This window comes from Pantherophis guttatus, chromosome 3, assembly GCF_059756535.1.
Source record: "Pantherophis guttatus breed Tessera chromosome 3, ASM5975653v1, whole genome shotgun sequence".
Taxonomy (NCBI): Eukaryota; Metazoa; Chordata; class Lepidosauria; order Squamata; family Colubridae; genus Pantherophis; species Pantherophis guttatus.
In genome coordinates, this window is record NC_142065.1 from 87,299,715 (window position 1) to 87,315,901 (window position 16,187).

Sequence of the window (16,187 nt, forward strand, 5' to 3'; positions counted from 1 at the left end):
AGGGGGTTAGACTAGAAGACCTCCAAAGTCCTTTCCAGCCGTATAATTCTAGGATCTTATCAATAAACCCCTATAGGACTAGTTTGGGCAGTTGTCAGGAGCCAACACTAATTCAAAGACACCAAAAAATAACCATGTGATTAAGCAAGAAGAAACGTGCAAAAGAATGCAAAGAACAGTTCTTTTTTGAGCTAGATGTTCTGCTCAGGTATTCTTTCCACCTGTAGGGCCAATGGAAGCAAGGTAAATTGAGAATGGACCCCATAACCCTACACCAGAATGACCTGGTGGACTTTTAGTCTAGACCAGGGGTGTCAAACTCAAGGCCAGGGGGCTGGATCTGGCCCACGGGGTGCTTAGATCTGGCCCGTGCAGCTGCCCAGGAAACAGAGAAGGACAGGTCTGCAGCAGGGGTGAAATGCTCCCGGTTCGGACCGGATTGCCCGATCCGGTAGCTATGGTGGCGGGTGGTTCGGAGAACTGGTAGCAAAAATCCCTGCCCCCCCCCCCCCCACACATGCCCAGCTGAGCTGTGCGATCATCAGAGGCTGTTATTTTTTTACTTTTAAAAGCATTTTTTCTACAACCTCTTCGGCTGAAAAAAATGCTTTTAAAAGTAAAAAAAAAGTCTCTGATGATCGCACAGCTCAGCTGGGATTGTCAGAGCCTTTTAAAAGCATTTTTTTCTACAACCTCTTCAGCCGAAGAGGTTGTAGGAAAAAAAATGCCTTTAAAAGCCTCTGGCGATCCCAGCTGAGTTGCCTGATCGTCAGAGCTTCTAAAAGTATTTTTTTCAGCCAAAGAGGTTATAGAAAAAATGCTTTTAAAAGTAAAAAGAAAAAAAGTTGGCCATGCCCACCCAGTCACATTACCCCCCCCCCACCACCACCACCAACAAGGCACGCCCACAGAACCGGTAGTAAAAAATTTTAGATTTCATCCCTGGCCTGCAGTGCCTCTGCCAGTGAAAATGGAGGCCATCGCAGTTGAAAATGGAGCTTGCGAGAGCTGCATGCAGGCTCCATTTTCGCTGGCAGAGGGTTGCAGGAGGCCGTCACAGCCAGAAATAGAGCTCGGGAGCCTGTTTTCACTGGCAGAGCCCTTGGGCCACCAAAGGCAACCCTGACACAAGTGATGTCAAGCTGGCCATGATCCCCCACCCTTGCAGGTCAAACCCAACCCTGATGCAGCCCTTAATGAAGTCGAGTTTGACACCCTCTGGTCTAGACATATTTTCAGAGAAGTCCTACTGAACGTTTTAGAATATATTACTCATATGAATCTCACTCTCTCTTTCTCTGTTTCCTATCTCATGTCCTTGTTCTTGAAATCACCTATGAGAATAAATAATGACCACTGAATAAACATATGTAGAAAGCAAAGTCTACAACCTTGACGTAGAGAGGACTGATTTTTTAAAAAATTAAATTACTTAAATAAATAAATAATTAAATTTATATACCAACCACTTCACTGTTATGTCAAGCAACTCTTTAACAAAACAACAAGGAGTTAAACATAGCTTGAGTCCAAACCAAGAAGACGTGTAAAGAAATCTTGGGTTGACCCCTTCCTCGCTTGCAATTCAGAGTGAGTGTAAGAAAGGAACAAGACAAAGCATAATCAGACTTGCAAAATTCTGTTAGAATGGCTCATCTTATTAAGAGTAGATTTAGGTTTTCATGGAGACTGTTCTTGGTCTGGTTTACAACATAAAAGTTACACTATATGCTAGTGTAGTGGGAACAATTCTTCAAGGATTAAATTACTCAAACTCTAGTCTAAGAGTCTTATGGGGGGAAACTTATATATAGATAAGAGAGAGTGGGTTAAAATACTGCCTCAGCTATGATGCTTTCTGTATGAATTTAGTCCTAAAGTACTTCACAAAATAGTTAAAAACTCCTCATAAGACTCTTCAAATAGAACTTGACAGTGTAAAGCTTTGCAATCAACTCTTTGATGGAAATAGATAGTTTGGTGCTTGAAATTCCACAGCACAAGGGCAAAGATGAAAAAAGATGAACAAAATGCATGGAAAATATAGATTCCAGTTATCACTTTGTTCACATAAGGTCACTGATGCTGTATATCTGCATTCAGTTGGAGTAGCGTTTTATCTAATAACCTGAAATGCTCCCTGAGACACAGATTTGGGGCCTTTAAAACCAGGTAAAAGATAATAATTATAACCAAGGCAGCATCTTAGCTCTGTAGGAATGGTCTTTGCTTAGGACTTTCTCATCAATTTATCACTCCAAGGATGCAAGATCTGTCTTCTTTTGCAACCAGTCATTTTAATTTCTGGGTCAAATTGAGCTCTGGTTTTTATCAGTAGAAAGTTTTAAGATATCCCTAATTTGCAGGTGGTTGTCAAGGAGAAATTCTGTTTACATCATAACCAAGAGATGACAATCATTTGACGGCACATAATCACTCAAATTTGCAGGTATGATTGCAAATATCTTCATATCCAAAAAGCTGATGTTGGGAAGTTTAATTCTCAGTTGATTGCTTTTGGCTTTAGAGGAATTCCACATATTGTATCTATTCCACTAAGCATTGTACAGACCTACAGATTTCCTAGATAGGTTCATCCGAGTGCCTCTTATCTATGTTGCATGCATGTTTCTAGGAACATGCTGTAAAAACAATGTTTCCTCCAATAACTGTAAAAAACTGTCCATTACCAACTTTTACCATAGGTGGGCACATTTAAACCACTAATTCTGCAGCCAGATGAAACTAAAAGGATCCCATTTGTGTCTGTCAAAAGCTATCTAAAAGGTAAAGCCTCATATAGATGTTCTTGGTGACTGCTCATGCAGAACTCCGCTGGAAAGACGCCAAACCCACAGTATTTGATAGAAACAGTGTATGAATTTTCCCCCCCCAGGCAGCTTTGCTGGTTGAGGTTGAAATAGTGAAAGAGTAGGTTTCAGTACATATTAATTATGAGGTCTGCGTTGAGTTGGGCATGTAAGACACGTAAATTGCTTGTATTTTCAGAAAGCATGTCATTAAGTTAAGAAACATCTTGGTTCTACTAATGCAAACTGTATAATGATCTTCAGATAACCAACGCCTGAGAAACAATGGATGGAATGAAGTGAGATTGGTAGAATTCAGCCTAGATTTCACCTGCTAAAGTGGGAGTGATTTAAAGCCTATGGTATGTTGCCTAAGACAATGAGATGGGCGGCATATAAATTTAATAAATGAATAAAGAAAGAAGAAAGAAGTAAAACAGGTCATGGGTTGTCCTGCTTGCTCGTTGTTCAATTTTCTATCCGAAATAACTCTCCTCTAGTGTAATATTTCACCACCCAACAAAAAATGACCACATATTGCTACTGTCAAGACCATATATTGCTATTATTTCTAGCTGTATCCCCAAGCCTAGGATATCAAATACAGTAGAGTACATATGGTGTTACAGAGAGTCCTTGATTTATGACTAGTTGTTTAATGAAGTTACAATGACCTTGGAAAGGTTGCTTTATGGTCCATAAGGCACTTCTGGCCATTGTAAAACATCATGTCTCTCTCTCTCACACACACACCCTACGGTTACATGGCTGCATTTTAGTTACTTGGCAATCAGTTCATATTTATGACCCGTTACAGGGTCCCGCAATCACATGGCTATGATTTCTGATGGGTTATTTTGCAAGTTTCCAGCAAAATCTCTCATTCGGGAGATTAGATTCACTTAGTAAACATGTGATTCATTTAACAACTGCGTGATTTGGATTTGCAATTCTGCGATTGAGTTAACGACTGCTATAAAAAAGCAGTTGAAAGTTCCAGTTCCACAGGTGCCTTGATTTACAACTGCAGTGACTGCAATTGAAATTCCAGTCTAGCATGTGTGACAATCTCCTGCACATCACCTTTAAGTCTTTCAATAGGCAGTCCTCGACTTACAACAGTTCATTTAGTGCAGTTACAACAGTTCATTTAGAGCAGATACTTGTGACCATTTTTCACACTTACAACGTTTGTCGCATCCCCATGATCATGTGATCAAAATTCAGAGACTTGGCAACTGACTCATATTTATGACGGTTGCAGTGTCCCGGGGTCATGTAACCAACTTTTGTGATCTTCTGACCAGCAAAGTCAATGGGGAAGCTAGATTCACTTAACAACCATGTTAGTAAATTAACAACTGCAGTGATTCACTTAACAATGGTGGCAAGAAAGGTCGCAAAATAGGGCAAAATTCACTTAACAAGTGTTTCACGTAGCAACAAAAATATTGGGCTCAATTGTGGTTGTAAGTTGAGGATGACCTGTAATGCAGTGCTCATACTCAGATGTAGCAATCTCTCTTGGCCAAACTGTCTGCCTCAGGTAAAATTTATATATGTAGTCCTCAACTTACGACCAGTTGCTTAGCGATTGGTTGACATTACAATGGACCCAAAACACTGAAAGAACCCAGATTCAAAATTCTAGTGGCCGAGCTGCTCCCGCAAGTCACATGATCACATTTTGGATGCTGGCCCAGATTTATGGCTATTTGCAAGTGTTCCACAGTTAAATGACCTCAATTTACAACTTTTTTTTTTGTATGAAACCGGCCTTTCCTTCCTAGTTCTGGCAAAAAAAAAATCTATTATAGAAAAATTGTTCCCTTAATGACTGCAGATTTGCTTAACGACCATCACCAAAAAATTGTAAAATTGGGTCAGTCACGTGATGATGTGCTTAATGACCAGCAATGACTTATGACTGTAATTCCTGGCTCAATTACAATTTTAAATCGAGGACTACCTATAATTTAGCTTCTTTTCATTTTTTTTATTTTTAGTAAAGGAGGTAACTGGAAAGCTGGTATATTGGAAAATGCCCATTATTAAAATCACTTTTCTTTACAAGAATACCTTTGAATCCAGTGGTGAAATCCTAATTTTTTTTACTACCGGTTCTGTGGGTGTGGGCATGGCAGGGGAAAGATACTGCAAAATCTCCATTCCCACCCCACTCCAGGGGAAGGATATTGCAAAATCTCCATTCCCACCCCACTCTGGGGCCAGCCAGAGGTGGTATTTGCCGATTCTCCAAACTACTCAAAATTTCCGCTACCGGTTCTCCAGAACCTATCAGAACCTGCTGGATTTCACCCCTGCTTGAATCCCACAGAGAGACAGACATCAAAAATAAATATGTTAGATGATTGGAACAATTATTTCACTTGAAAGTTAGCTGGAATTTCATTCAGGGACCAACATTGCCAGCTTTCTATCCGGTAAATGGGCTTTTGGGCACTGGCAACATCTTCATGACAGCTCATTTGTGACAATGTCCTCAAGAGGCTCCTTACAATTAATGTACATTCACCAGCTGGAAAAATTGCCTTCTCCTAAACTGAAATGAAGAATACGATACAAGCGGAGTAATAGATGCATTTACTATGACGAAACAACCCTCATAAACTATTGTTATACATTCCTGCATCTTTACAAGCAATTTTGATTTCTTCAAACTGCCCAGTGAGGAATGGAACAAAGGGAGTGATAATATGTTGAAAGATAAAAAAGAGGACACAGGGCTAGGATAGCGGAAGGCAGTTTCATGTTTGCTACTATGTCATGCGAGTCAATATCACAACCCATTTGTGATGGTACAGAAATCTCAAGGGGCAATGAGCATTCCAAATAACTGAGAGAGCCCTGACCATTAGACCTATTTTTTTTTCAGACTTGGCAGTTTTTAAGATGTGTCAATTTTAACTTTCCAAATTCCCCAGCCAGCTCGCTCGCAGGGGAATTCTGGGAGTTAAGTCCCACTCATTTTAAAGTGGCCAAGTTTGAATAACACCGATACGGACTCTACACCTTTGCAACCATAAGTTAATGCAGATAAATGTTTCGTAGAAGAGAAAAAGAGCACCAATATAGGGCTGCCATTGCTAGGATCAACCACATGTTAATGCAACATCTGTTCTCATGTAGACATTAAACCGTGTTGTGGTCTCTTAACCATGATTGCTTAAGCCCAAATCTCACTCCATAACAGCCATAAAAAAAAGGTTTTCAGAAATAACCATGTCCTTCTCAATTCTGCAGACATTTTAAAACAAGAAATGAAAAAAAAAAAAGGACGCGTATTCACATGCCATAATGCAATAGCTTGAGAGAAATCATGAAGTAACCTTTTCAAAACCAAGTGTCTATTTTTGCAGCATCCTTTCCCAGCATGGATGCCGCATTCGGCTATAAGAACGGTCTGTGCATTTCTCCAGATCATCTTTAAGAATTCATGGTTCCCATTTTCAGTGAGGGTCAAAAACAATGTCTCTTAACCTTGGCAGCTGTGGACTTCAATTCCCAGAATTCCCATTCCCAGAACAACAACATTCTAGATAGTTTAGTTTTTAATTATCTAGATTGTTGTTGTTTCCCAGCATGGGAATTCAATCTAAATTAATCAAACCCCTGATTAGGGGTTACAAAAACAAGACCTTTATCATTCCATAAATAAGCAGAGGTTTCCAACAATCTGATTCAGTTTTTAAGTATTTGGGGACAAACACAAATAATTGTCAATCTCATGCAGAGAAAGAAATGGAAGCAGATCCTCCTATCTGCTCTCCAAAGAGATCAGATCCTTCCAATTGTGCCTGAATCTAAACCATCGCTGCTCCATTGGATTATTGTAAAATACTGACAACTGAGATAAGTACAACAATTTGGAAACCCCATCACCCCCATCTAATCAGATCACTGGAAGCCTGTAACTACCTAAATGAAATAGATGAGTAATTATGTGAAAATATTGATGGGCTATTTCATTATATCCAAAGCAGAGAGTTGAACTTTTGAATGAGATCTCCTATAAAAATAAACGAACGTGAACTCACAGAGAAAGAACTACACCAAACTTTTTTTGATACATTTAAGCAAATGAATAGAGCTGTGATGGCGAACCTGTGATACGTGGAGCCATATTGGTGGGCGCGCGAGCCAGTTGATTTTTGGGCCTTCTGGGCCCACCGGAAGTTGGGAAACAGGCTATTTCCAGCCTCCAGAGGGCCTCCGAGGGGATGGGAACGGCCATTTTTGCCCTCCCAAGCTCCTAGAAAGGCTCTGGGGCCTGGGGAGAGCAAAAAACAGGCCTTCCATTCCCACCGGAAGTCGACAAAGAGGCTATTTCCAGCCTTCGGAGAGCCTCCAGGGAGTGGGGAGGCTGTTTTTGCCCTCCCCAGGCTCCTAGAAAGCCTCTGGAGCCTGGGGAGGGTGAAAAATGGGCCTACCAGGCCCACCGTGCCATTGCGTGCCAAAAGCGGGGGAAGCACGGGGGTGTTGTGCATGCATATGTGGGGAGGGGGGGAATTATGAATTATAATTATATAGAATTATGGGTGTGGGCACGTGCATGCACAACCCGCCCGTGCTCCTCCCACTTTTGGCACGTGATGGCAAAAAGGTTAGCCATCACTTGAATAGAGTTATCAAATGAGAATTACCAGCAAGGTACCTTTTCAGCTCTGTAGAGCGTGCATAACTTTAACTTGGTTTTTTAATACACAAGCGGTACATGTATGAAGGAATTTACACATGGTTTTCTTTTGCTAGTTCAAAACTATCAACTCCTTGACCTCAACTCTACAATACCAAAGCATTTTTAAAATGTTTTTTGCACAGATAATGACAGAAAATCATGAAATTAAAATCTGTTCACCCCATCTCGTTTGAAAGGACTGTAATTGTCAGCCATAAAGATATATACTGCAGCATGTTTTTCAGTACCGTATTTCCCCGAAAATAAGACCCTGTCTTATATTTTTTTGAACCCTGAAATAAGTGCTTGGTCTTATTGTCATGCGCTCAAAAGTCCGATTGGGCTTATTATCAGGAGATGTCTTATGGGGGGAAACAGGGTATATAAGACACTTTTTTGTTTCTGCATACAGGTAGTCCTCGACTTACAACCGTATTTGAGCCTGTAACTATGCTTATATGTCAAGACATTCGTTTAATGGGTCACCATATCACCACACCTTGATTTTTACAACCATTTTTGCAGCAATTGTTAAACAAATTCATTTTATCTAATGGGCTGGAAACAAATGCCCCAAAGGGGCAGAAAATGCCAAGCAGGGAGTGTATAGCTGTCGGAACTTAAATGAACCTGTCATTAAGTGAGGACTAGCTGTAATACCTGCCACTCTCAAGTACTCATGAAACACAAGGCATGCTTTTTTTTTTTTACAGCTCCTGTGCAACTGACTTCAAACTGGCTTCCCCCAATCATGCTGGCAAAACTGTTAAATTGGAACTCCAAATGTCATTTGCTTAGACATCTGCTGCTCTCCAACAAGGCAGAATTACATCATAGGCTTCAGTGCACCCTCTGTAAGCTTTTTTTTTTTAAGGCAAAGATGTTTCCTGTTTTTCATTACTGAAGTATGAATCTCTACATCAAGACCAGTCTTCAATACAGGCGCATACAAGCATGAGCTCTTGTTTTGGGAAGTGCAAAAAAGATGGACTGAGGAACACACGGTTCTCCAGGTTTTGTTGGACTCCCGCTCTCTTAATTCCCAGCCAAAATGGTCAAAGGTCTGAAATGATGGGATTTCAATTTACATGCTGCAAAATAAGATTAAGGAGAGCCAGTTTGGTCTAGTAGTTAAGGCACCAGGCTAGAAAGCGGGAGCTCGTGAGTTTAAGTCCTGCCTTAGACATGTAAACCAGCTGGGTGACGTTAGACCAGATACTCTCTCTCAGCCCAATCCACCTCACAGGATTGTTGTTGTGGGGGAAATAGAAGGGAGAAGGTGTATTGGATATATTCACTACCTTGAGTTATTTGTAAAATTAATAAAGGCAGGGTAGGGTAGGATAGGGTAGGGTAGACTAGACTAGACGACTAGACTAGACTAGACTAGATCATTGGCCACGTGTGATTTTAAAAAGTCAGACTTATACAAACAGTAGACATCTTGAGTTTGCCATTAGAAGTAAGACCTTTCTGACTAATTTCTTTTAATCCATTTTAACAGCTGTTTTAATTACAAACTTTGCATTTTTGACAATTTCATCAATAAATTAAGCAATAGGCACAGATCAAAGGGTCCCCCCCCCCCCCCCGCTTATCCTGAGATGCTGGCCAATAAATGAGAGATTTATTTATAAAATTGTACAGTACTTTGCCATTTATATTGACTTTACAAGGTAATGATAAAATAAATGAGAACGTAATAAGTAATTTCAATGAAAAAAGGAACAGTTTGGAAAATACTGATCTACTTTTGCATCCATACTTGCAAAGTTCATATACGTTGGTAAATTGTAAGTTATTATCTTTTAATCTTGCAAAGATTGACAGAATTTGTGAAATTTTAATATAACATGGCAATCTAGGGGAAACTGCCAAAAATTTGGGATGTTTTTCAATTCCTAAAATTTGGGCCCTTATTTATTTCTATCCCGCCTTTGTTATTATTTTTACAAATAACACAAGGAGGAGAATATATCCAACACACTTCTATTTTCCACACAACAATTCTGTAAGGTGCGTTGGGCTGAAAGTGACTGGCCCAAAGTCACCCAAACTGGCTTTCATGGCTAAATCTGGACTTGAAAATCTTTGTTTTGCAACTACATAAAGGAACACCTGGATTTCCCTTTTTTATCACCAGGAAAGCAGATCATATGCTGAATGCCATTGTTCTAGGTATCCTACTTTAAGGAAAGCCCTAAAAGGATTACACCAGAATATGTGAAAGAATTATTTCCAGCACTAAAGCAGTCAATTATTTCAGGGGTCCCCAATCTCCGGGCCACAGCCCACTAGTAGGCCATGAAGTGTTTGTAACTGGGCTGTGAAAATGGTGGGCGAGCACTTCCACAAGCAGTGGGCGAGCACTTGCATGTGAGCTCCATTTGCATAAATAGAGCTGCACGGGCACACACTTGCCGGCCACACGTGTGGAACCATTCCATCTCCCCCCTCCCCCCCCAGTCAGTCAGCAAAGCCGGAAAGGTCGGGGAGCTCTGAACTATTTCACTCAGCAAAGTTCTCTTCTTAAGGTGCCAGTCTTTTTTCCCATCATTATCTAGATTCTAATAGCTGCATCAGCTTTCTGAAACTTAAGTGCCATAACCGTTTGTACTATATGATTACAGATAGTCCTTGACTTATGACCGTATTGGAGCCTGCCAATTATGGTTGTAAGTCATGATGGTCGTGAAGCAGGTGATTATGTAAATGACCTGATTTTACGACATTTTCTGCAATGGTTTTAAATAAATCTTATTCATTAGGGGGTATTACTTACTATTTAAGACAGGGATGTCAAACTCAAGGCCTGTGAGCTGAATCCAGCCCACGGGATACTTAGATCTGGCCCACGGGGCCTCCCTAAAAACAATGAAGGACCGGCCTGCAGTGCTGCTGCCAGCCAAAACAGGCTCCCGAACTCCGTTTTTGGCTGTGACGGCCTCCTGCAACCCTCTGCCAGAAAAAACAGAGCTCGGGAGGGCTGCATTAGGATATTGCAGCTGAAAACGTAGCTCAGGAGCTGGTTTTGGCTGGCAGGGCGCTCAGGCTGCCACAGGTGCCCCAACATGAGTGACATTGATCTGGCCACACCTACCCCAGCCACACCCACCTCGCCCTTCCGAGGTCAAACACAACCCTGATGCGGCCCTCAGTGAAATCGAGTTTGACACCCTTATTTAGAAGTTCAGTTATACAGGTAGTCCTCAATTTATGACTGTAATGGAGCTTGAAATCTCTATCCTAAATCATGATGATTGTTAAGTTAAAGAACCCATATGACCAAATCTGATTTTATAACTTTTTTGTGGTGGTTGTTAAGTGAACATTGCGGTTGGGAAGTGAATGCCACAGCTGTTAAGCAAATAATGTATTCCTATGGGCATTTTTTGTCAGAAACCAGCTGAAAAGGTCAGAAACTGAAAAAGATGTCAAAAATTATGGTCATGTGACCTTGGAACGCTCAACCAACTGTAACGATGAAGCAGCTGCCAAGTGCCCAGAATGGTTGTGTCATTCCATGGGGGTGGGTAGGTTGTGTAGCCATCAGCACTCTGGAACCAGATCTTAAGTAGCTTTTGGAAAGTCCATCATCACTTTAAATGGTTGCTAAGTAACCAGTTGTAAGTTGAGGACTACCTGGAGTATGTTGTTTTACAGTACTTTGAGAAAAAGGGGGAAAAAGGAAGAGAAGAAGGGAGGGAGGATCACAAATGATTCTGAAACACAAGCCCAGAAAGTGCACAACTGTCACAGCTATTTCTCATAGGTTAATGGCCTGTTACCACCTGCTTTCTGCAACCTCCCTTATAAAGGAAGGACAAAGCTGTGGTTTCCTTAAGAACAGAATGCCTGCACTCAAGAAATATACCTGTAGACCACAACAGCCAACAGCATTCAATATGGAAGCATTGTGGACCACTCTGTAGGGAATTCCCAGCTTCACAGCCCGGAGAACAAGGTCACTATGTGTAGTTGCCCTTCAATTAAAAAAAAAAAAAAGTGAGTTATAAAACATGGCAGCCTACTGGATAATTTTCTGCAGCACTGCAATTATGTAGTAACAGCAATAACCAAAACGTTGTCTTCCCTAATAACCTTTTCCAAAACATAAAAGCTATTCAATTCTTGTTTACCAATTCAAATGCAGAATTTTGTGTATCTGTTGTTTACACCCATTTCCAAACATCCTAGTTCAGTTCCTATTCCTCAAGCACCACTGTTTGTTTGATTGCAATCCATGGCCTGCTGCTAATCTTCACACCTTCAGACCTCATGGCACCTTATACAATATGGAGATGGGATGATAATTATCTCAAAATGAAGATTAACATATGCAATCAGTAAGTCTAAGGGAAAATTGTTCTCCTGAACTGTATATACAGAATAACAAGAGTTGGAAGGGACCTTGTAGCAGTGGTGAAATTCAAATTTTTTTTACTACCGGTTCTGTGGGCGTGGCTTGGTGGGCGTGGCAGAGGAAGGATATTGCAAAATCTCCATTCCCACCCCCCTCTGGGGCCAGCCAGAGGTGGTATTTGCCGGTTCTCCAAGCTACTCAAAATTTCCGCTACCGGTTCTCCAGAACCTGTTAAAAGCTGCTGGATTTCACCCCTGCCTTGTAGGTCACCTAGTTCAACCCCCTCCTGCTCAAGTAGGAGACCCTACACCATTTCTAACAAGTGGCTGTCTAGTCTCTTCTTGAAAGCCTCCAGTGATGAAGCACTCACAACTTCTGAAGGCAAGCTGTTCCATTGGTTGATTGTTCTCACTGTCAGGAAATTCAGGGATTCATTCAGTATCATTAAGGGAATTCCTTTTACCTATTTATTTCATGTAATGCAGTTGAAATAGAAACAAAATCAAGAAGTTTTTTTCCTGCCACATTTTTACTCCTCGCGCCCCCCCCTCCCCCCTGCCCTGGTTCAAGTAGTCAAAGGCTAAGAAAGTTGCAAAACCATATTGTAAATTTGTGGTTCACATATGTACACTTGAGAAGTATAAGCTTTCAGATGGCCCTCAGTAAAGCAGCAAGAAAGATGAAAATCCGCATCGAACTCAACCATCTAAATCTGGAAAAAACAAAGAAACAAACCCCAAGCAACTCTGTACCAAAGCTAGTTGACACACTACAAAGCTAAAAATTACAATCGTTTGCATTTTAACTTTAATAAATAATTGCATCTGAAAATTAGGTGTTCCACTTCTTTGTCTCTTTCAGAAAACTGCAAGACATCTGTTAGCTGGCAAGCAGCAACTCGGCACAAAGAGCAACTCTGGCATAACTCCAATGCTCCCTTTTAATTACTGTGCAAACCGGAGCTTCATTTAATTGCAGATGAGAAACTTGGTATGCATGCTCTGTACTTGCAATAGTATGCAAAATGCTTGTTTTCTGATACATTCACATTTGTTATTCAAGAAGACTTCAGGGAAAGTGAATGGTAGCCCCTCACAAGTGCTGGATTTCCACTGCATGTGCCAGGCAAACATCTAGCTTAAAGAAAGATCTCTTCTGAGGGATTTAGAAAACAAAAGATTGCAAGAAATCAAGAGAAGTGCAGTAAGGCGTACAGAAAACATGCAAATTAAGGCTGTCAGAGGCTTTAGTTAAAAGAGCAGCAGCTCCCTATAAACACTGATAAATGTACCGCTGAAAAAAAGTTATTCATTAGAATTAATATGACCTACCATTCAGATACTAAGATGAGTAGGCGAGAAGTACTTGGTCAACAAGAATTAAGGTGTTTGAATGCAAAACCGGACATTGACAAAGAGATGTTCTTGGAGCTACTGACTGCTCAGAGCTCTAACTCTGCAGAAGCTCCTCATCAAACATGCATCAATCACATTTAGTGTATTATCCAACCAAATGTAGAAATTAATTTAATAAGGCGGCCAAACTTCAACAATGGCTTCAGCTGCTCCCATTTCCCCAAGGAATCTTAGTTTAATGCTGCTTATTGGATGGAAGAGAAAGAGGGGAAAAGAAAGAGCATCTGGCTGAAAAGAGTGATTAAGCAATCCACTTTCTGGCACGGATGCTTAATTCCCATTGAGGTGCGTCCAAGATTTGCTGAGACTAAACCTATCATTTTTTTTGAGGTTCTGTTTGATTGCTCTGACCACACGTTGCATACTATAGCAACCTTTGCACTCAGAATAATGTTACCCACATATGTAAAAATTAATTATTTTTTGTAACTAGATTTTAGAGAGTGATCGGAATAATATGACAAATCCAATAGTTATGGAACAGCAAAGTATATTGTAATTGTATAATTAACTAGGCATCTGAAACCAGAAAGACTCTAAGCAGCTTATAGAAATGGAATTTTACCCTTAGCACTCTTCTAAATAATCAAAAAGGCCACAGTTTTCACGATAGGAAAACCAAGTTTAAGTAGACAATTGATTGGGAACTAGGGCACATAGTGACCACAATGGAGAAGGGCTAAGCTTTCGTGCTCTACTCAACTTCATTCCAAACCGAGTAAATTTTAAAATCATTAAAATATTTTAATTATCAGCATCTGAGCCAGGTTTAAAAATGCAACTGATAGCCAATGCAATTGTAACAAGACTGCCAGTTGCATTTTTCAGATTTTTGACTATCTTTGGACTATCTCCGTTAGAATCTAAACATTATGCTTGTTTGTTTTCTAACATAATATGCAGAGGCAACTCCAAGTAAAGGGAATTGCAGCATTCTACTATGGAAATAACTAGCATATGATTAATCAGAAAATCCGTAATTGGTAGATAAGATTAACCCAGACTGCATTGCCATTGCCTACTTTGTTGGCCTACAAGTCCAAGGATATCTTAAGATTTACGATCAATATTTTGCACCAAAGCAGATTCTTTCAGGACTAAATTAACATTTGTGTGCATACAGGAAGGTCCCCACATCTTCAAGCTCTAAAGAGATTATTTTTATTGGATTAATAAATTTTATCCAGATTAATCTTTTTCAGAATGCCAGACCACCAAAAATATATAAACATTTAAAAATCTGAGATTTACCCATAGCGAAGTTTGAAAATAATCTTGGTGTGAAGCTTGTATTTGAATTCTTTATATGGAAACATTTGGATGATCAAACAGGGCTCTTTTCATTGTGTTTCAGCACAAAGATTCAAATAAGACCCCTTTAATAATGTCACCGCTTTGAGTAGGATACCGTAATTATATTAATTCTCCATGGTTGGTATCATCTGTAAGTGCCATTTGTTTATAAAAGGCAGGAAGAAAGCAAGAAAATATTCCTTTCATGTTGCTAAGGATGTACATCAATCCCCGTTTATGTATATGCATATATTTTTTTCCCAGCAGGAATCTCTCAGATGATGTCCGTGACAATTACATTTTCCCAACACTCTCATCAAAAGGGCAATATTAATTTTAAAACCCCAGCTGGAAACAAAAGCTGCTTTCCTTTCTACACTGTAGATTGATGAGGCTTGACTTCCTAGGGCAGAATGAAGTGGTCCGGGGAAAGGAAGGAGTGTAACTACGGTAGAAATGGAGCTAGAACATTTAATAAGTCAAATTGATTTGTAGTGACCCAGATGTCTACAGTATGGATAGATTGTGCAACTTGTACTGCAGCATTAAGTTTATAAACCACCATATGTGTTGTAAATGCAACATGAAAATTAACAAAATAGTCTGAACAAGCCTTACTGAATCTCTTGAGAAACCAGTAAGGAATAGCCTGTATGAAAAATACTGTTTTTTTAAAAGGCAGACAAGACATTGATAATCAATTTACTTCACCACTGATGAGCAAGGTATTATAATACATCATGCAAATTAGTCTGTATTCCTATTTAAAGATGCAACACAGGTGGTCATCTTGGCAGATCTGATTGCATCAGGGCTAAGAAATTGGGAGCGTGCTTTTCCTATAATTTCTCTTCACTTCTTCATGAATTTCCTTCCTTTCCAGAATCTGGTACTAAATCTGACCATTAACAAGATTCCCATATAAGTCATTATGATCACACATTGTACACATTATATGGTAAATAAACAAAATTATTCTAAATAAGGCGAGCCTCCAAAACCATTTTATTTTATTATTATTTAATAATTAAATAATATTATTTATTATTTAATTTATTACATAATAAATAATTTAATAGTTTATTATTATTGGGACTTTATTCGGAGTTTTCTTTTCTTACCCAAAAGGATCACCAACTACAAGAAAAGCCACATCAGTTTGATGTGCATCTTTCAGGATACTATCAGCATCTTGCTCTACGATATCTCTGTCAGCAAGGATCAGCTCTTTACCATAGAAATCTTCCTAGAAAAAGAAAAAGATTATATCTGATGCTTATTTGTTCTAAAGGAAACTAAGGTGATATAAAAAAAATTGGTACTGAAATGTATTGACTGGATCAAGGACGATGGACAATGCGAAGATCATGTAATTAACTGTTTATTAACAACAGCTGGGCTAACTGCCACAGCTATAACTGAAACTGCTTGGAAGTCTGCCTGACAGCTCTTATATTCCAGCTGTCAGGCGGCTTAACCAATCAACGAACAGAACGTTACTTTAACCAATCAACGAACAGAACGTTACTTCCTACTTCAGCAGACTTAATACATTGCACCCCTTTCTACCTGGATGGCGCATATGTAGTCCTGGAGGTATGCCGGTC

The 16,187-nt window shown here is 39.9% G+C and overlaps 1 protein-coding gene across 2 annotated transcripts in view; it reads right to left on the reverse strand.

Moving 5' to 3' along the window:
- DPH5 (diphthamide biosynthesis 5) overlaps positions 1-16,187 on the reverse strand; it is a 43,660-nt gene that overhangs the window by 18,071 nt on the left and 9,402 nt on the right. For both annotated transcript variants that reach the window (XM_034437363.3, XM_087889991.1), the window contains exons 4-5: positions 15,702-15,826; positions 11,384-11,492 (exon numbers count right to left, since the gene is read on the reverse strand). In XM_034437363.3, coding sequence (XP_034293254.1) covers positions 11,384-11,492; positions 15,702-15,826 — 234 coding nt within the window. The remainder of the gene's footprint in view (positions 1-11,383; positions 11,493-15,701; positions 15,827-16,187) is intronic.